Source organism: Triticum aestivum, chromosome 1A (genome assembly GCF_018294505.1).
Source record: "Triticum aestivum cultivar Chinese Spring chromosome 1A, IWGSC CS RefSeq v2.1, whole genome shotgun sequence".
Classification (NCBI taxonomy): domain Eukaryota; kingdom Viridiplantae; phylum Streptophyta; class Magnoliopsida; order Poales; family Poaceae; genus Triticum; species Triticum aestivum.
Genome location: NC_057794.1, coordinates 567,584,754 through 567,605,711, shown reverse-complemented (window position 1 = coordinate 567,605,711; position 20,958 = coordinate 567,584,754). Strand labels below are relative to the sequence as shown.

The following is a 20,958-nucleotide window of genomic DNA, read 5'->3' as shown; positions in this document are numbered from 1 at the left end:
GTAGCCGACATTACTATTTGAAGAAGCAAAGACTATTATAGAGCAACACCATTTTTTTTATTTACACATGGCAATCCCAAATAGAGAGGAAAACAAGTACTTCCTTCTATCCATATTAATTGACGCTACTTTAGTACTTCATTAATACATATATTTCATGGATCATCATCAGATCATCCATCCAAAAGCATCATTTAGATAATACATGTTGATAAATGACTCTTCAAAGAGCTCCTCGGCTGACTCTTCATGGTTAGGAAGAAGGTCATCTTTGCATGGAGTGTAAATGAATGATTCTTGTATGGTTGCCACTTGAGAACTACGACATCTTGTTGGAGACACTATTGATCCCAAGTACCGCAGCTCACAAGTACCCAAATAGTAAGCGAATCCATCACAACTGTTGATACCCAAAAAGGCAATATCTTTCAATGGATGGTACCCCAACAAGTCTATGTGTGTGTAGGCACAATAATATCTTTGCTCTTCTGAATCATGGACGCTGCCACCAATAAATTCTCATTCGCAATCTCCTCTGATGCATGGCTTGTTGGCCTTTTCTCCTTCATAGTACTTGTTGAGTAAATAGGCAATTTCTCGATTAAATTAATCCACGAGTAAATTACTAGCTTGACATTGACACAAATAAACACATACTGATATTTAGTCAAGCTAGCACATACTACACTAATTGCAGAAAGATCTACGTATAACGCTAGCATGGCTAAAACAGAAAACAGTAGGAGCGGGATAAACGAGTTATACCCTCCAGTAGGCCATGCAGAGGCCGCGGCTTTGGTGGCAGCAGAGGCGTCCTCGGCGGCCTTCTTGTCGGCTTCAGCTTTCTCAGCGGCGGCACGTTCGGCGTCGGTGGACATGGTGATGATGAAGGCGACGCAGACGTAGAGGAAGTAGACGATCGGAAGCGAGCAGTCGCGTAATCGCTGCCCAAAAACCTATTCACCCCTCGCCCCGTACAGGAACCAGAAGGGCGTGGTTTCGGAGACCTGCTCTCCCGTCGACCGTGTACGCGGCGGACGAGATGGAGTCACCGGCGGCAGCATCAGCAAAGGAACGACGGTGGGCGTGTGCGTCGAGCAGATGTGATCTGTTAGGCGCAGCCGCGTGGAGAGACGTGGGCTCGACCCACGTCCAAGTCCGTGACAGCCCACGATCTGACGTCTAGTGACTGACAAAAATAAGCGCGTAGGTGTGAGCTCGGCTTGGCTCAATCCCGTAACCCGCGACACAGCGGGCGGCAGAGGAGGAGGGCGCGAGGGCCTCTTCTTTTCTTAAGCTCCAATAGCATGTAGTAGAGAAACCCTTATAAGGAGATCCAACTCTTCTTCCACTTCCGGGGTGGGACTAAACTTTCCACAACACCTAATGCCATATAACTCACATGAGCCCTTAGAGATTTTTCAGAAATTGCTATATGGAGCTGGAGCCATCTCAAATTTCAGCAGTACTTTCTATGGTAGTGTCGTTGAATACAAGGCACAAGGTTGGAGTGATGCTTTAACACCCACTCGGGCATTGGACATGATGCTTCGAGCAGTACCCATATTCGGAGTTGACACTGATAAATAGTGGTGTAGTAGACTCCCTCTTCGGATTTCCCCAGATATACTCTAGGCTTGCTGCTATCCATATAGTACCCATGACTAGTAGGCATCATCGTTATTTCTGGGGTTTTGATGATTAGATAAGTCTTCTTGTCCAATGAAAGCCTAAGCATATTATGATTTTTTTTATGAACAATGTGTATGGAGGGATAAAAATAGTCATGAACTAATTGTGCTACTGATCGACTTACCTTATGAGAAGACTGATGCAACAATGAAGGTAGAGTGCTCCACACCAATACACGGCACCACGGCGCTTTGGATCTCCTAGTTGATCCGGCACCATGGTGATCGCAGTAGCATCTCCTTCCCGGATAAAAGACCACTCCTCCCATTGGTCAGTTTTCGACGAGTACACTGGTATCATGTATGTAGATGGTGGGTTGTTACCCTTTCCCGTATTTCGGAAGATGAACACGATCGTAGTGCAGAGACACGACGGGATCAAAGTCGAGGTACGCCGCGCTCCACCAACGAAAGGGCATTGGCGGAAGCTCCGCCCACCGGCATGTCGCGGGGTTGCACACGTATATCTTGAGACCGTTCGTGAAGAGTAGGAGGCCGTTGCGGTGGTTGAGGATGGTCTCCCTTGGGTAGCCGCGGCACACGTGGCGCATGAAGTCGAGCGCGCAGGCGTCGAGGGCGATGTTGGGGTTCACCGTCGGCCCGCGAGAGAAGTGTTGGGGATCGTAGCAGGAAATTAAAATTTTCTACGCATCACCAAGATCAATCTATGGAGTAATCTAGCAACGAAGGGAAGGGGAGTGCATCTACATACCCTTGTAGATCGCTAAGCGGAAGCGTTGCAAGAACGCGGATGAAGGAGTCGTACTCGCAGCGATTCAGATCGCGATTGATTTCGATCTAAGCGCCGAACAACGGCGCCTCCGCGTTCAACACACGTGCAGCCTGGTGACGTCTCCCACACCTTGATCCAGCAAGGGGAGAAGGAGAGGTTGGGGAAGACTCCGTCCAGCAGCAGCACGACGGCGTGGTGGTGGTGGAGGAGCACGAAACTCCAGCAGGGCTTCGCCAAGCACTACGAGAGACGAGGAGGGAGAGAAGTAGGGCTGCGCCAAGAGGGAGATGATCTCGTGTGCCTTGCAGCCACCAATACCTCAAGTATATATAGGGGAAGGGGAGGGGCTGCGCCCCCATCTAGGGTTCCCTCCCTAGGGGTGGCGGCAGCCCCAAAACCCATCTAGAGTGGCGGCCAAGGGGGGAGAGAGGGGGGCGCACCTAGGGTGGGCCTTAAGGCCCATCTGGACCTAGGGTTTGCCCCCTCCCACTCTCCCTTGCGCCTTGGGCCTTGGTGACCGGGGGGGGGGGGGGCGGCGCACCAGCCCACCTGGGGCTAGTCCCCTCCCACACTTGGCCTACGCAGCCTTCTAGGGCTGGTGGCCCCACCTGGTGGACCCCCAGGACCCTCCCGGTGGTCCTGGTACGTTACGGATAGCACCTGAAACTTTTCCGGTGACCAAAACGGGACTTCCCATATATAAATCTTTACCTCCGGACCATTCCGGAACTCCTCGTGATGTCCGGGATCTCATCCGGAACTCCGAACAACATTCGGTAACCGCGTACATACTTTCCTTATAACCCTAGCGTCATCGAACCTTAAGTGTGTAGACCCTACGGGCTCGGGAGTCATGCAGACATGGCCGAGACAACTCTCCGGTCAATAACCAACAACGGGATCTGGATACCCATGTTGGTTCCCACATGTTCCACGATGATCTCATCGGATGAACCACGATGTCAAGGATTCAATCAATCCCGTATACAATTCCCTTTGTCTATCGGTACGATACTTGTCTGAGATTCGATCGTCGGTATCCCGATACCTTGTTCAATCTCATTACCGGCAAGTCTCTTTACTCGTTCCATAACACATCATCCCGTGATCAACTCCTTGGCCACATTGTGCACATTATGATGATGTCCTACCGAGTGGGCCCAGAGATACCTCTCCATTACACGGAGTGACAAATCCCAGTCTCGATTCGTGCCAACCCAACAGACACTTTCGGAGATACCCGTAGTGCATCTTTATAGCCATCCAGATACGTTGTGACGTTTGGCACACCCAAAGCACTCCTACGGTATCCGGGAGTTGCACAATCTCATGGTCTAAGGAAATAATACTTGACATTAGAAAAGCTTTAGCATACGAACTACACGATCTTGTGCTAGGCTTAGGATTGGGTCTTGTCCATCACATCATTCTTTTAATGATGTGATCCCGTTATCAACGACATCCAATGTCCATGGTCAGGAAACCGTAACCATCTATTGATCAACGAGCTAGTCAACTAGAGGCTTACTAGGGACATGGTGTTGTCTATGTATCCACACATGTATCTGAGTTTCCTATCAATAGAATTCTAGCATGGATAATAAACGATTATCATGAACAATAAAATATAATAATAACTAATTTATTATTGCCTCTAGGGCATATTTCCAACAAGAAGAGGTAGGGGCGGTTGTGGCGGATGCCGCAGAAGTTAACGAAGATGCCACGCATGGGACGCGGCACGTGATTTCGTGAGAGGCACGGGCGTGCGTCTTTCAGAAAGGGAAAAAGCCCGTGCTCCTGATTCGGTTTTTTTGTCCAATTTTTTTGTGAAAAAAAGTTCGTCAAAACCTATCAATATGGGATCTAGTTTTGAATATCACGACGCGAAGAATCCAACGATGAAAGCGGTTTGAGATTTGGACGCACGGTTTGAGAGATAAAATGTTTTGAATAAACTGATCTACGAAAGAAGAGAAAACTCACATGTTGCGACAAATGGCGCGCTGCATAGGCGTCACTTGTCGCAACTTGGAGAGTTGGAGTGATCTTTGCAACGAATACTCCTTAACTAGTGATTTCAGAAAAACAACGCTCTCATTAGCATCATAAAAAGAAAATGCAACACTTCCAAGCAACGTCCAAAATAAAATCTTTGTTGTATTACATCTCGGGAGATATAACCATGTACATAATAACATTTATTATTCAGGAAACAAGATGAACACCGGCTTCTTGTGCTGTGTTCAACAACTCTATAAATAGCTGGGCAGCTACATTGACCATTTTTTTTTCTCACGGGAGGCAGTCAAAAGAATCGAACCTTAGGTTCCCCAGGCCCCAGTTGAAAAGTTTAAACTATCAGGAGGGTCCTAGATAGGTGATGCTATACTCATCCTGAACCGTCTCGAGGCTTAGCTATCGTGACACCACGCCGATCGACTCCTTGGTCACGGTCGTATTCTTCCCTGAATAGCAGAAGAAAATGCCGTGAGGAATAATACATGAAGCAGCGTGCAGCCAACTCGTTCGTTTCTAAGGGCAAGTTCTAAGAGCAACTCTATCAGACCTTGCAAAATGCCCGGCCCGCAAATTTTTTTGTGAGTATATGGACTTGGTCTAATTTTCTGGCCAGAACAGATGCCGCATACTCGCCCGGCCCGCAAATTTTTTTACGGCAACCCGCAAACCGCACACCCTGAGCAGTATAACTGCGGTTCCGTGACCGTTTTGCGGGTCCAAACCCTATCCCTCCGCTGCCGCGAGCCACCCGATTCCGCTTTCCTCTCTCCCAATTTCTCGCCGCCGGCGACCACTCGCCCCGCCTCCAGCCGCCATGTGGGGGCGCATGTGGAGCTCCGGACGCGGCTCCGGCAGAAGATCCGGCCGTGAGCGCGACCCGGAGCGCGGGCGGCACGTCCGGTCAGACGGCGCGAGGAAGCGCGGCGCTCGAAGGTGGACTAACCACGGGATGTCGTCGCCGGCGAGCTTCAACCGCCGCGAGACGGAGGAGTACGACCGGCGCGCGTCCTTCTTCTCCGCGAGGTCCTACGCCGGATCCTCCTCGTCCTCCAGCGCGGGCTTCCTCCCCGCGAAGAGGGAGTGGTCGGACGAGGAGGAGGAGCCGGAGCCGCCGGCGCCGTTCGCCTTCATCCCGGTGAAGGAGGAGCCCGCTCCGCTCGGCTGCCGTGGAGTCGTCGGCCCGGAGGACTACGTCGCGGACTTCGACGCCGTCGCCGCCGCCATCACCGAGCGGAGCGTGCGCGAGGAGGAGGAGTGTCGGCGCCACGCCGAGGAGATCGAGGCCCTCGAGTGGCGGCTGGCGGTCGTTGACAACTGCGCCGCCAACGAGAAGGCTGAGGAGTGGCGCCGCATCTGCACGGAGCAGGCGGCGAAGTACATCGACCTGTGCAGCTCCGGCGAGGAGGATTGAGCGTCCGGCTCCTCCACGGCGTCGTCCAGTTGCCGCGACCTCGCCGCCGTCAGATCCAACCCCTATACTAGTAGTTTAACGTAGTTTGTAGTATAAATTATGCTTGTAGTTTGTTGATCATGTGATGAACTATGTAGTATGTGATGAATTATTAGTGCAATTTCTCTCGCGAAAGTGGTTTTTCAAATTATGCAGGTTTTAATACGGGTTCTGTTCTGCCGTGCATGTTTTCGACCCGCAAACGCGATCTTCGTGAAATCACAAACGTGTTTTGCGGGTCGAATTTGACGGGGTCTGCTAGAGTTGCTCCAAGGAAGGAAGGAGCTCCTTAACCCTGACGATCAGGTGACAAAGGCTTGGCACGTAGATTCAGTTCAAGTGATGACAATGCTAATGGTAGTGTAAGCAGCGGTAGTCTGGTAGCTGAGTAGGTAATCACCAGTTAGCCCAAATACTTGGAGCAGATGGTGCCGTGGTGGAGGGCAGATTCCACCACAGCCAGGACTTGTGATGCTTGTCCAAGCTATTTTACATACTCTACTATAGAAATCCTATCTGGAGAGGGCATGTCCTGAACACGGCGACCTCTGGTCTTGACAATCTTACCATCCAGATTCTTGTGGAGGTCTGAGCCGTTACTATTTCTCCCGAGTTAGAAACGGGCAAATATATTGGAAGACATTGCCTAGGGTATCAGATCGCGGACCATGTCATTTAGTGCACTGTAGCTAGCTGACTTTTTTTGCAGCATTAACCATGGCGTGTGGCTGGTGATACTTGGTAGCTGTGACGTACTGAACATTTTTGTAATATATATTGACCATCTTTTAGTATGTATAGTCAACGTTTTTTCAAATATGCGATGAAATTTTCTTAATATGCGGTGAACAAATTTTTAGTATGCACCAAACTTTTAAAAACTTACATTGAACATTTAAAAATTTATATATTTTAACAGGGTTTTAAATATTTTAGCTCCATAAAAGCCTGGTTTTTAGAGGAAAAAACAACACAAAGAAGCGGAAGAAAACAAAAGACAAGTCGCGCTAGCGTGGCCGTCCATTTACCTTTTTTGCTTTCAGGCGTTGCTTCGCTGGTTGACCACGAGGACTATTTTTCGCCTACTGCGAGAGCAATGGTAGCATCACCTCCGGTGTGAAGCTAGTGAGCTGGCCTAGTACTGTAGCTGCCTCTGGCCTGAGTTTATTTCTATGTGTATTTCTTTATCGACTTTCATTGTTTTCTTCACTCTTTCTTTTTTTCCTTTTTCTTCTGTTTTCTATGGTTTTCTTTGATTTTTCTTTTTATTACTATTTTTCTTAAGTTTTCTTTGTTTCTTTATTTGGTTTTCACAAGTTTTCTTCGGGTTTTTTTGACACATTTCTACCTTTTTCAATACATGTACATTGTTTTTATACACGTGTAACATTTCTTTGATACACATTGAACAATTTTCAAATGCATGACGTACATTATTTCAATTACATGTTTTTGAATATAGTTTTCAAATACATGTTCAATATCTTTTTCAAATACACGTTAAACATTTTTTAAAACTACACCATCATTTTTACATTGTATAAACATTTTTAATGTATAAACAGACTTTTGAAATTTGTTCACATGCTTAAATGTTACGCTTATTTTTTGAATTGTCAGGATTTTTTTTGAATTATGTGTTTTTTAGATTGTATAAATAATTTTTAAAATGCCACGTTCATTTTTTTGGAAGGCGTGAACTGTTTTAAAATGTCACATGCATGAATCAAAATATCATACTTTTTGCGTTGGATTATCGGATGAAGTGGAAGCATACATGTACGTCAAGGTGGCATTTTTCCTTGTGGTGTAATGTGTTCCTATATGGTATATGTAGGTTATATAACCTTTTCTAAATGCAATCTTCATTTTTTTTAGTTGCACGAACAATTTTTGACATTGTATAAACATTTTTCTGTATATTATTGCATCACTATAAGAAAAGCCACCATGGTAGCGACTTATTACTACGCGCGGCAACAATGATGACATCCACAAAGGAGGACAATGATGACCTTTACGCGACACAACGCATGCGACCTGTGGATCCTGGCAATGTATATAAACTAGATGTACAGCTAAACGGGATGCATGGATGAAATGTATGTATACATTTTGGTGTACCGATGTACCGTATAAAATATGGTGTATTTTTCAAACAAAAAATCACAAATTTTTATTAGTGGTGTGCTACGTTGGATGGCATGCGGAAATTGCAAATGGTGCACCCGTTTCAAAAAATACATTTTCTACAGCATGAAAAAAATTGATTTTTTTTTGCAAACACTCATACACATGTACAGTATGTATGTGCAAAATTTCATAACAGTATATGTTCACACATAGCGTACACAAAAAAGACAAATACATATTTCCAAAATGGGCTGACTTTTTTTGTTGTTGGGCACAATTTTTTTGTACAGCCTGCAAATCACAATTTTTTCAAATGAATTTTCACCCATTCGTACTAAGCATTTATAAATTTCCATGAATTTTCTTTTGATTTTTGTAAAACTTTTAAATATGCTTTTTGATATTTTTAATACCGAGTGCCAATATTATCGACTAGTGTTTTTTAACACAATACAGACGCAAGCGCTCATACATACACACATACACTCACCCACTTTAATACAAAGTTAGTACATAGCTGAGTCACTTATTTTGGAACGGAGGGAGTAGTTACTAGTGAGGGGCCAAATTGGAGGCCACACCCCTAGCATCAACTTGTGATTTTTTTTTTGAAAAAAATCACCAAATTTCTACTAGTGGCTATAAATTCACTCACATACCACTAATGTTCTTGTGCTCTTTTATGGTACCCTATGATGAACCTGAGCCATCCATTCTCCCTAATCTAACGGTGTAGATCCACTTGTACTGTTAGACTAACGAGCAATGCACAAACGAGGCGTCAAAATCGTGAGCAGTATACCACAAAAAGGGAAAATCGTCACGAGGAAAATTTCCACGCCGAACCTCTAGACCGAGTCGCTAAGGCCCTGTTCGTTTAATCCTCTTGCCACAGGGATTGGAGGGGATTGGGGGGTTTGAGGTGAATTTTAACTTGCAAGGGATTTAATCCCCTTCAATCCCTTTCAAACCTCTTCAAACCCTGTCTAACCGAACAAGGCCTAAAAGTGTTTGGCATCACCGCCATCTCTATGCCCACAGTAACGATCGAGGAGACGGATACAACCGGCGACAAGAAGATGCCAGCCACCGGCAACTAACCCTAGATTGGCCAAGTTTTGCTTTGTTAACCTAGCGAGATGTTCGCACTGGCAAAAGATGGCTCCATAGCTGCAGGCGAGACAAGAGGAGCCCTGCAGAAGCAGAGCAAGGCGCTGGACGAACTCACTGACATGTGAAGGATTGCTAACCCCTTGCACCATCATCACGTCGGTCTCAGCTCATCTCCAATCCCCGCCGCCCTTATCGATTCCTAAATCCAGATGAAACAGAGAGCTTCACTGAATAAAAACTTATGATCTTCTTTTGATCATTACACTGAGATGTGTGTTTAGACAATAGATCTTGTCAGCCTTTAATTATTCTACTGAGTTTGTTCCGGCGATCTCTCCCCCCTCCCCCCCGCGCCGCCTCCTCTGAGGCGACTCGGGGCGAACCCTAGCTCCCCGTCTCGTTTCGCCTTCGTTTCCCCCCCTCTCTGCCGCCGCCACAGGTGCTCACCGGCGCGGCCGCGTGGCACCGGTGAAGGTGGCGGCGGGGATCCGGGCGGCTCCATCGCGGGTGGAGCGCCTTGGTCTCCAGGGCGGCGGCCCTGGGTGGTGGCGCGCGGCGCGGCCTGTGCGGCGGGCAGTGCCGGCGGGTGCTAGTGGGCCTCCTCCCCGGCCGTGCGGGCGGCGTGGAGGCGGTGGGCGTCGGCTGTCGCGGTAGCCCCCCCGCGGGCTGCTGGTCCGCCATGGTGAAGCTCGTCTCTGACCCCGATCTACTCCGATCTACTCTGGATCCGGTCCCTGGTGGCTCCGGCCGCCGCCCTCGGGTGCCAGTGCTGCGGATCTGGTGGCTGGAGGCGGATCCGGGGGAATCCCTTGGCCGGCGCGGCGGCCACACCGAAGGCTGCGCCTTTGGGTGCTGTTCCCTTGCTGAAGGCTTCGGAGAGGATCCCCTCCTCACATCCCTCCCTGGAGCTCAGGTGAAAGCCTCAGAACCCCCTGTTCCATGCGACGACGGCACCGTGGTGGCGTGCTCCTTCTTGAAGGCGTCGCTTGGGGGCTGCTCGAGCGGTGGTGGTGTTGGCGGCGGTTCGGGGGCGGCGTGTGGTGGCCATGCTTCATCGTCGGCAGCCAGTTTGTGCTGCCATTCTCGGCCTTCTCCGTGGTTCGGCGCCTTCGTTCAACATCTCTCGTCCGGCGTTCTGCCTCGCCTCTGCCGTCGACGGTGCTTGGGTGGTACGGTCCTCGTTGCGTGTGGGTCTGCTCCTGATGTCTCCCCTTGGGCAGCTTGGGCGCCTTGATTTGGGTTCTTGGGGAACCACTCTGCTGGTCGCCGGTGCGGCACCCATCGAGCCTGGGTGAAAGGGTAGTGGCCCTTTGCGATGGCAGAGACAAATTTTTGTTGCCCATGTTTGGTCCTTCGGTGGCATTCTGCGATCACAATACTCGCACGGTGGTACCCTCCTCCCGTGGCCTTAGTTGGTTGTTTGTGTAGGTGTAGCGACGGGTGTTGGCAACGGCGGGTTGGTCTTGCCCGCTGGTTGTTGCCTTAGAGTTGTTCTTCTTTGCACCTTTGTATCCCATGTTTCCGCTTTTTTTCCTTTTTGTTTGTTTGTTCCCTGTATCCTGGCCGGTTGATGGCTTTGTTAATTCAAAGCCGGGTTAGGTTCGAGCTCCCCTCGGGCTCGGCCGGCGCCTTTTCTCTAAAAAAAAAGTTTGTTCCGGCGGCGATTTTGTTCTTCATTGCAAGAACGAGATCACGTCCTTTATGGTTGCGAGGGAAGTTAGAATTATTGACCTAATTGCTCTCTAAGCAAGTCCATAATACTTTAGAAATCAACGGTAGATGAGGCTTATACTGCTCCTCTCCAATAGGCAGTATAAGATACCGTAAAAAAGCTCAATATTCTTATAACTGGCGGCGTGCGTAAAATGAGGCACATCACTAGTAAAACCAGCTCACTAGTGGTATGTGAATGTCCCAAAACTAGTAGACTTTTTATACGTGATGTGTCACCCACATATCACTAGTAAGCTTTTTGACACGCCACTAAGGGCATGTACCCATATGCCTCATGATAAAAAGTAATTTAAGATATCTACATTAATTTTTTCTCTTCAATGCAAGCTATCACTAGTGGATCTCATTAAGAAATGGAAAATAGAGACTATAGTACACATGCATCTCTACTTTTCACTCCAACCTTTTCAGCTTCTGTCACCGAAACACACCTTTTCTTTTCAAGCACCCGCCTCCTGGAGAGGATCCCGTTTTCCTATCCGAACCTACTTTACGTTATATCCAATCCTACATGACATGCGAGGCATCACTTTAAGGCTATGCATTGTACATGCCTTAATAAGGGACGATCTCTGCCCCAGTGAGTGGATTGGAATTTGGAACTCTCTGCCCTGTTTGATCTCCAGCGACACATGCAGGCCTATGTAGCTTCTCGGTGACTGCTTCCATTTCCATAGCAACGTGGTGTGTTTATGTGCCCTTTGGGATAAGCAAAGAGGATTGCATTTAGCTCGCACAACCCAAGTTCCTTGGGTGGCAAGTCCCTTGTTTTTTTTAGGGTAAAACACTTGCTTTATTACTACTTAACTGTTCTTAGACAAATTGCCCAAGATACAAACGCCCACATGGGCGGGAACATCAGGCTCCCAAATGGTTTGGTTTCAAAGCGCGGCCAATATTGGCGAGTTCATGAGTAACAGAATTTGCACTACGCCTACACACGGAAATAGTAACCTCAGAGGACCAAAGCTTCAGGTGGTATTTGATATCCTCAATGACAGCTGCATATGTCGAGGAGTTGGCCTTCTGCATATCGAGGGCTTCAGCCACAAGTTGCGAGGGCCTGTTTGGTTCCAAATAAGTCACCAATTTATAAGTCAAAAAGTGAAAAAAGTGACTTGCCAAACAGACCCAACTTATAAGCTAGTCCAACTTATAAGTCATAAGTTGTTCCACCCCAATTTAAAAGTTATAAGTCATCTCTTTTTACATGGGTCCCACCACCTTTACATAAAAAAGCAAGATGGAAATATGTGGTCAGACGACTTATAAGTTAAGTGACAACCAAACATACGTGACTTATAAGTCAGGTGACTTTTTGAAACCAAACAGGCCCTGAGTCTGTCTCTAGTTCAACCCGGACGATTCCTATGTCCGCAACGGTATGAACAGCGTGGGACATGGCAGAGATCTCGGCTGCTGCGAAGGGGTCAGAGATGTCCCTTGTTGAACCGAAGAAAAAGCAGTTGAAAAGTTAAATGGGAGGGGGCACGTCGATCGTTGCCTTCCCTCGAAAGCAATGGAAAAAAGCTCCGTGGGAGGCACGCAACCGCATTATATATGCTCCAAAGTCCAAACCGCGTCACTCACTCAACTCACCTTATTGAACTATAAAGATCGTCCACTCAACCAGCAGCTTATGAGACCGCGGTCGATGGCGAAGACCAAGGGATCGCCACGTCGCTCTCGCTGCAAGCGCAACCGTCGGCGCAACAAGAGAGCGCGGCGGCCGTCGAGGGAAGCAGAGCCTACCCCGACGGGTCCAACAGGCGTGCACCACATCCCCGACCACCTCCTCGAGCTCGTGCTCCTGCGCGTGGCCACGCCCCTCGCCCTCCTCCGCGCCGCGTCCACGTGCAAGCGCTGGTGCCGCCTCATCTTCACGGACGACGCCACGTCCCCGGACCACCGGTTCCGCCGCTCCCTCCGCGCGGCCCGCGTCCCCGGCCACTACCACGTCGACGGGAACAACCACGTCTTCGTACCGGACCCCTTGGCGGCCGACGGCTTCGACAGACGCCAATTCTCCCTCGACTTTCTCCCGGCCGTCCCTCACGGCTCGCTGCCCTGGGAGCTCGCCGACAGCCGCGGTGGCCTCCTCCTCTTCTATAGGAGGGACCTTGTCTACTACCGGATGGGTCGAGTGTGGGGAGGGGACACCGAGTACCTCCACTTCCCTGACATGCTCGTCTGCGACCCGCTCAACCGGAGGTGCCAGGGGATCCTCTACTGGGAGGAGATGTGGCCCTACCAGTGCCTTGGTCTGTTCCTGCTCGACGGCGCCGCCGCCGACGAGCCTGCTGCAGGTGGTAGCTCCATCGCCATGTCCAACTTTCGGGTGGTCGCCGTGACCTACGAAAGCGATGTCTTCGAGGATGACCGTGGCGCACCTCGCGCCTGCGTGTTCTCCTCCGGCTCCGACGGCGGCTGGAGTATGGTGGAGAGCGCGTCCGGCGGAGACGTCCCCATCCCGGAGTACCGTTCGATCAGCTTCGCAGGGCGCGCGCGTTCGTCCTTCTTTTGGCGGATGGAGCACGAGGGCGCGGTGCTGGCTCTCGACGATGCCACCATCCAGTTCTCGCTCGTCACGTTCCCGTGTACCGTCGTGGGGATGCCGGAGGAATCTTCGGCCTTCCGGGTCATCGGCGGCGACGACGACGCGGTGCGTGTTGTACGCGTGATGGCCAACAATGACCTCACGGTGTTTCGGCAGCTCGACAGCAGTGGCGAGTGGGTGGTGGAGAAGCTCGTGAGGCTGCCCGAGGCGACTAGTGGGCTACCGGAGCGCGAGGAGACGTATTTCCACGGACCAGCAAAGATTGTTGCGACGACTACGAGGCACGTCCTCGTGACGCCGCAGGAGGAGACCTGGATTTTCTCCATCGACCTCGAGACGCTCGAGGTGGACCAGGCGCATGAGAGGAACCGGTACGCCGGTGCCGCGTACCCATTCGAGCTGCCATGGCCACCGGCCTTGCGAGCAGACAATCGCCGTCGTTGTAGCAGGATGGATTTAACGGTTTAATTGGTTAATTGTTTGCCCCAAATAAATCAGAAACAGTTTTGATGATTCTCATCTACATGAAAAATAGTTAACTCTAATCTAAGTCCCCTACCCTTATCTTATCCAAGTCCCTCATCTTTTTTTCATGCAAGCATTTTTTTAACGCAGTACAAACGTAAGCGCTCATACATACGTGTATATTGTCACCCCTATGAACACACATGCACACCCTATTCCTATGAGCACCTCCGAGAAACTGAGCCGGCATATCATTTTGAGATTTACGAAGTCATCGTAGGTGCCTCGTCATCGACGGGAACGTCTCCTCCCACTGAAAGCACATCGCCGAAAATTTTGAAATTAATTCAGGAATAATGCGAGCAACAAGGCTTGAACCCTGTTGGGCTGGAGGTACCATTGTCCTTCTAACCATTCAACCACAGATTGGTTCGCATGCAAGCATTTGATTTCACGTCGCTGGTTGTCGCTTCAGTTAGTTATGTTTTCGGCCGTGTTTTTCTTTTGTTTGCCCGCTGTCGTTCAGTACGTTATGTTTTTTGCCCGTGTTTTTTTTGTTTGCCCGTTATCAGCTTGGGCCCATTTCTCTTTTTTTATGTGTGTTTTTTTCTTGGGCTGCTTTGTATGGGAGTAGGGCTGGGCGTTCGGTTCCACCGAACCGAATGGTTCGGTGCTTCGGGTTTTAAACAATTTCGGTTTCTAGATTTTCCTGACCGTTCGGTTACCTATAAAAGCACTAACCAAGAGATCGGGGCACCGATGCTTCGGTTCGGGTCTCGGTTGAGACCGAACAAATGAAGAAAATAAATCTGAGGCAAGGAAGATCCAGGATATATGACAACGACGAAGATCAATTGTGGCAAAATACAAGTTAATTACGAGCGGTAATTCATTAGCCACGCCCACCACCTCATCTCTTTCTACCCCTGAACTCAAATCAGATCTCAGATCCCTGAAACTTCCAACTCCCCTTTCTCTCCCGTCACATACCAAGATTTGCAGCTTGGATCTGCGCTCGGACGGTCCACGAGCAGCAGCAGTACCGTCGTCACCGCGAGATGGATAGGAGAAGAGGACCAGGGCTGAGAGTTGGAAGTGGAGCGCCGCCACTGCCGGCCGTGGGGATGGATAGAAGTCAAAGGCAGGGGGCGGAGGTTGAGAGACTGGGTGGCGGCTGGGTGCGGTCGTGGGTCAAAGACTCCAGGTGCTGCGAGTGCGGTAGAGATTAGGAGAACAATTTCATTGTGCTATCCAGGTTATGTAGTTGGGCTGTGGGCCGTCGGTCGTGGGCTACGTAGATTTTTCTGGAGTTGACCATTTCTTCGGTACTTCGGTGTGTTCGGTTACTCGATACATACACCCGGATTGATAGACGAAATTTCGGTTTCCTAGATTGGCTGACCGAACTTACAACCGAAGGATTCGGTTCCGGTGCGTTCGGGTTCAGTCTCGGTTAATTCGGGTCGGTACTTCGGTCATCGGTTTATATGCCCACCCCTATATGGGACGACCCATAGTCTCTACTCATAAAAGGGGAGTCCTTACGTCGTTTAGTTCACCCCCTCCTCCCACCTCTCGCCCATCGATTTTTCTCTCCCTCTTAAATCCACGCAACACAAAAAACCAACAGCAGAGGAAAAAGAAAAAAAACTAGCCGACAAAAACAGAAACACACGCACACCTCCCCCTCCCCCCCCCCCCACGAGAATCGCCAGGCTAGAGGTGCTAGAGTTCCTCCATGGCCGCTGCGGCGTGCCTCCACTGGGAACCACCATGCACCGCCATGCCCCCTTTCGCTGCTTTTTTATCCCATCCTTCTACTCGTTCTTTTGTCCTGGAGTTTTTTTATCGGTGTATGTAGCGCCCCACCACGCCACCCCGGATTCCCAGCCTCCCGGGCATGCCACATTGTCATCGTCCCTCTACCTCACCACCTCATCGGTCCGCACCGCCACCTCTTCGTCACCTCGACTGATGCAACCAATGCTTCTCTTTCCCTGACGGACACCACCCATGCCTTCCTCATCCTATCGCCGGAGGTATCCCCTCACCCCAGGACCGCACATGCCTTCCCTCACCGCATTTCGGGTGGGATCCCCTCACCCCGACGCCACCTCCTTCCACCACAGTGAGATGCCGCACTTGGGACTACGAGATGGTGGGGAAGGCCACGTAGATGCCTGGGCTTGGTCAAGTTCCCTTGATTGGGTGTTGTTGGTCACTGGGTTGTGTTCCCAAGGATGGGTAAGAGTCATCCATACATTCTCCTCCTAACTAACACGTGTGGTGGTGGGTCATTGCGGAGGCGAGCGTTGTGGCTAGGGCTCGAGGGTGCGCACGAGAGGATGAGGTCGGGCGCCCGAGGGAACGAGCGGCGGCGAGTCTTTGCATATCGTGACCGCGGCGGTCGAGCGTTGAGGGTGGCGTGTACTAGAGCCCGGTCAGCAGAGCCGCATTCATGTTTGTGCTTGAGGGTACCTGCGAACGGGAAGGTATCTGGTGATACCAAGGCTTAGGTGATACCATGATATGGGCCCCCGAGAGCCGCAGGATCTCAGATCCGAGGGCTACCGAAAGCTCTTGAACATTTTGCTAAAACTGTCCGAGAGCCTTAAAATTACATGCAGGTACAATAGCTTTTTAGATGCCGTCAAATCTAAGATCCAACGGCCGAGAAGTCCGTATCACAATATAACCTGAAATTTTCCCACCTGCGAGCCGGCGACTAAAGGCAGAGGGCGCGCCATGTGTTGTGGCTGATGTGTGCGTGTGTGCCTTGTTCTGCTTGTGCATACGTGCTGTGTTCTCCTCTCCTCCAGCATGTGTGCAATGTCTGTTCCGGCCAGCCGTGCATGGTATTCATGTTTGTGACATGGTTATAGATGCATCTAACGTGTTGTGGTTTTTAAATAATGCACTTTTGGGATTTTCATAATCTTATATGCATATCGACTGTCACTCATGTGAGGCTGCCCAATGGAAAGATTTGTGGGTTGCTTCTGCTGTGCTTATTTCTCTACAGTTTTTTCTGGGTCTCCTTAGATATATATTTTCAGAGAAAATGTTTTGGTCACAGTAGCAAACGAGTTGAGCTAATTGTATGGGTTGTGGCTGATAATAAAGAAGAATGACCTTCAGGTGAAGCATGTCGTCCCTAGGAATATGTTGGCCTGGAGGATTGTTCCAGGAAGCTCTTCTGGTGATAACATGATGTTGGGCCTCGGGGACATGGTAAGCTACTTATGTTAGAGAAACAGCGTTTGCATCCGTAATATACTGTGGGAGTGGGTTATTGGCAAAATTTGGCCTTCAATTGTTGTGGAACTTGCCCACATGAGATCTAGAACATATGTTTGGAAGCGGTTTAAGCTTAAAAGTAGAAGCTTACATATTTTCTCCAAATGGAGGTTTTCACCAGATACGCTGCCTTATCGATTAGCGGTTTGTTTTGGTTAGCCCTTTTTTATTTAATCATTTGCTTTTTAGGTTGGCCTCATTTCAAAAGAGATTGTATCAATGAGCTTTTTATTTGTTGCACTTGCACACAACTTGAATTGGCTTAAAGCATGTTTGATTGTCCTCCCCACTTTTTCACAAGTGTGTCATGCCACAGTTTTTATCGGATGTCCCTGAAGGGACTGCCACGTTTTTTGTGATGGCTAAATTGATCGCTATACTTGTGGCATAAATTGGCTAGCAAACGAGGCCATGACAAATGCGTACGTGACTAAGTAAATGTGGTGTGCCACAACGTGGATGTCAATCAAACATGCCCTTAAGCTTTTGCGGGACTATTCCTTTTTTAGGGGAGACTTTTGTGGGACTATCTTCTACAGCAGTGGTGTTTTTTTATATGTACTCCCTCCGGTCCTTTTTACTCTACACATTGGATTTGCCGAAAGTCAAACTTTGCTAAATTTGACCAAATTTATATTAGAAATTATTAGCATCTATAACATCTAATAAATATAATATGAAAATATATTCCAAGATGAATCTAATGATATTGGTGTTGTTATGTGAATGTTTATAATTTTTTATATAAATTTGGTCAAAGTTGAATGAGATTGACTTCAGACAAACCTAATATGCAGGATAAAAAGGACCGGAGGGAGTATAAACAAAGAGATAGGATTTTCAGCACCCGGGTGTGTATGAACAATAAATTCAAAATACATTAAAAGAATCAAAAAAATCTGAAACGCAGGATTAGCTGTTCATGAATATACTGTTTAAAAAAAATTCAAAACGAATTTGTGGGACTATTGTTTTTTTGAATTTTTTTTCAATCTTATATGAATTTACTGTTTATGAAGGTGTAGGGGCGCCCGGGAGCTGTTAGATATTTCTCTTTTAAACAAAGAACACATGATTAGCTGGCACAAGCCAAGTTCCGTGGGAGCCAAGCTGCCTTTCCCTAAAATTGAAAAAAGAGAAGATGTGAAAAAGGTTTCCATGGGAGGGATGCACGTTCGTTCGTTCTCAAAAGCAATGGAAAAAAGCTCCGTGGGGAACACGCAGCCGCATATGCTCCAAACCGCGTCACTCACTCAATCAGCTCACATAAGAGACCCACTCCACTCCACTGGTGTTTTAACGAGGCAACAACAAGTTCACGCTCGTGTCTATGGCGACCAAGGGATCACCACGTCGCTGCTGTAACCGCCGGCGCAAGAAGAGAGCGCCGCCGTCGAGGGACGAGCCGGCCCCGTCCGGTCCAACCAGCGTGCACCACATCCCCGACCACCTCCTCGAGCTCGTGCTCCTGCGCGTGGGCACGCCCCTCGCCCTCCTCCGCGCCGCGTCCACGTGCAAGCGCTGGCGCCGCGTCGTCTTCACGGACGGCGCCGCGTTCCTGGCCCGGTTCGGCCGCTCCCTCCGCGCGGCCCACGTCCCCGGCCACTACCACGTCGACGGCGGGAACAGCGGCCCGGTCTTCGTGCCGGACCCCTCAGCGGCCGACGGCCTCAACAGGCGCCACTTCTCCCTCGACTTCCTCCCGGCCGTCCCCGACGGCTCGCTGCCCTGGGAGCTCGCCGACAGCCGCGGTGGCCTCCTTCTGCTCTACAGGATGGGTAGAATGTGGGACGGGGACGCCGGGTATCTCCAGTTCCCCGACATGGTCGTCTGCGACCCGCTCACGCGGAGGCGCCAGGGGATCCTCTACTGGGAGGAGATGTGGTCGGACCCGTGTCTCGGTCTGTTCCTGCTCGACGGCGATGCCGCCGGCGAGACTGCAGGTGGTAGCTTCATCGGCATGTCCAACTTTCGGGTGGTCGCCGTGGTCTACGAAAGCCATGTTTTCGGGAATAACCGTGGCGCTCCCCGTGCATGCGTGTCCTCCTCTGGCCGCGACGGCGGCTGGCGGCAGGAGACCGCGGCCGGCGGCGACGTCTCCATCCCAGAGTACAATTTGATCAGCTTCGCAGGGCGAGCGCGTTCGTCACTCTTCTGGCGGATGGAGCGCGAGGGCTCCGTGCTGGCTCTCGATGATGCCACCATCCAGTTCTCGCTCATCACGTTCCCGTGTACCGTCGTGGGGACACCGGAGGAATCTTCAGCCTTCCGGGTCATCGGCGGCGACGACGGCGCGGTGCGCGTTGTACGCGTGATGGCCAACAATGACCTCACGGTGTTTCGGCAGCTCGACAGCAGTAGCGAGTGGGTGGTGGAGAAACTCGTGAGGCTGCCGGAGGCGACCCGCGGGCTGCCGGGGCGCGAGGAGACGTATTTCCAGCGATCAGCAAAGATTGCTGCGATGACTACAAAGCATGTCCTCGTGACGCCGCAGGAGGAGACCTGGATTTTCTCCGTCGACCTCGAGACGCTGGAGGTGGATCGGGCGCATGAGAGGAACCGGTATGCCGGTGCAGCGTACCCATTCGAGCTGCCATGGCCACCGGCCCTGCGAGTTGACCATCGCCGGCATCGTAGCAGGATGGATTTAACGGTTTAATTGCCAGCGTCAAATTGTTGGCCCAGTCCCGACACCGAGTACTTCCAGCGACAGGCAACGACGACGACAGACAAAGCTCACTGACGAGCTCGACGAGTTGCTTTTACGCTGAGGCGCACCGTAGCAAAGCTAGCCTTCAGCTAGTAATCAATCCTTTGTCTTATCTACTAGTACTAGTACGTATGAGCACTTCTAGCCGGAAGCGTTCCAATCGATCTAGCTATCTCACGTAACCAGCACAATACAAAGAATCGATCTGATGGCCAGACGCACGTATCGTGCGTTTCTTTATTGCTTCAACTCACGGTGGTTCAAAGAGTACAGGGGTACATGAGTATTTATATTAGCTAGCTAACCTGCCAACTAATCTAATCCTACTCGGTGAAGGATAGGAAAACTAACACGAACACGTACATGCACGTATTGCCGGACACGGACACGTCTTGTCGTGATTAATTCCAACACAAATAAATTAGAAACAATTTTGCTAATTCTCATCTTGATGGAAAATAGTTAAGTCTCAGCCAAGCCCCCATCTTAGAAGATACTCCGTATGTTCCTAAATATAAGTTTTTTAGACATTTCAAATAAACTATAATATACGAATATATGTAGACATATTTTAAAGTGTAGATTCACTCATTTTGCTCTGTATGTAGTCATCAGTTGTTGAAATCTCTAAAAAGACTTATATTTAAGAACGGAAGGAGTATAAAAAAATAAATAAAAACACAACAAAAACTAGGAACGGTACAGGTGAAAAAGTGTGTCAAATCAATGGTTTGCTTCATCAGTGTCTTCCATAACCTGATCAACAGTGGAAGAAAAGCCATCCATGTCTTCACTTTTTTTTGAACACAGTACAGACGCAAGTGCTTATATACACGCGCATACACTCACCTCTATGAACACACACGCACACCCTACCTCTACGAGCACCTCCGAAAGATTGAGCCGGCATATCATCTTGAAATTTACGAAGTCACCGTAGGCACTTCGTCATCGACGGGGACGTCTCCTTCCACTGCATGTGCATCGCCGGAAATCCTGAAATAAATGCAGCAATAAATACAAGCAACATAATTTGAAACTTGGTGGGCTGAG

At 49.6% G+C, this 20,958-nt stretch overlaps 2 protein-coding genes across 2 annotated transcripts; both read left to right on the top strand.

The window, feature by feature from the left end:
• Positions 1 to 12,480: 12,480 nt before the first annotated feature.
• LOC123181650 (uncharacterized) lies at positions 12,481 to 13,952 on the top strand. The gene has a single exon (XM_044593972.1). It carries the CDS (start codon positions 12,516 to 12,518, stop codon positions 13,899 to 13,901), a length of 1,386 nt encoding a protein of 461 aa, XP_044449907.1. The 5' UTR covers positions 12,481 to 12,515; the 3' UTR covers positions 13,902 to 13,952.
• A 4,527-nt stretch (positions 13,953 to 18,479) lies between these two features.
• On the top strand, positions 18,480 to 20,109 carry LOC123181641 (uncharacterized). Its single transcript, XM_044593961.1, has one exon. It carries the CDS (start codon positions 18,526 to 18,528, stop codon positions 19,852 to 19,854), a length of 1,329 nt encoding a protein of 442 aa, XP_044449896.1. The 5' UTR covers positions 18,480 to 18,525; the 3' UTR covers positions 19,855 to 20,109.
• Positions 20,110 to 20,958: the final 849 nt, after the last annotated feature.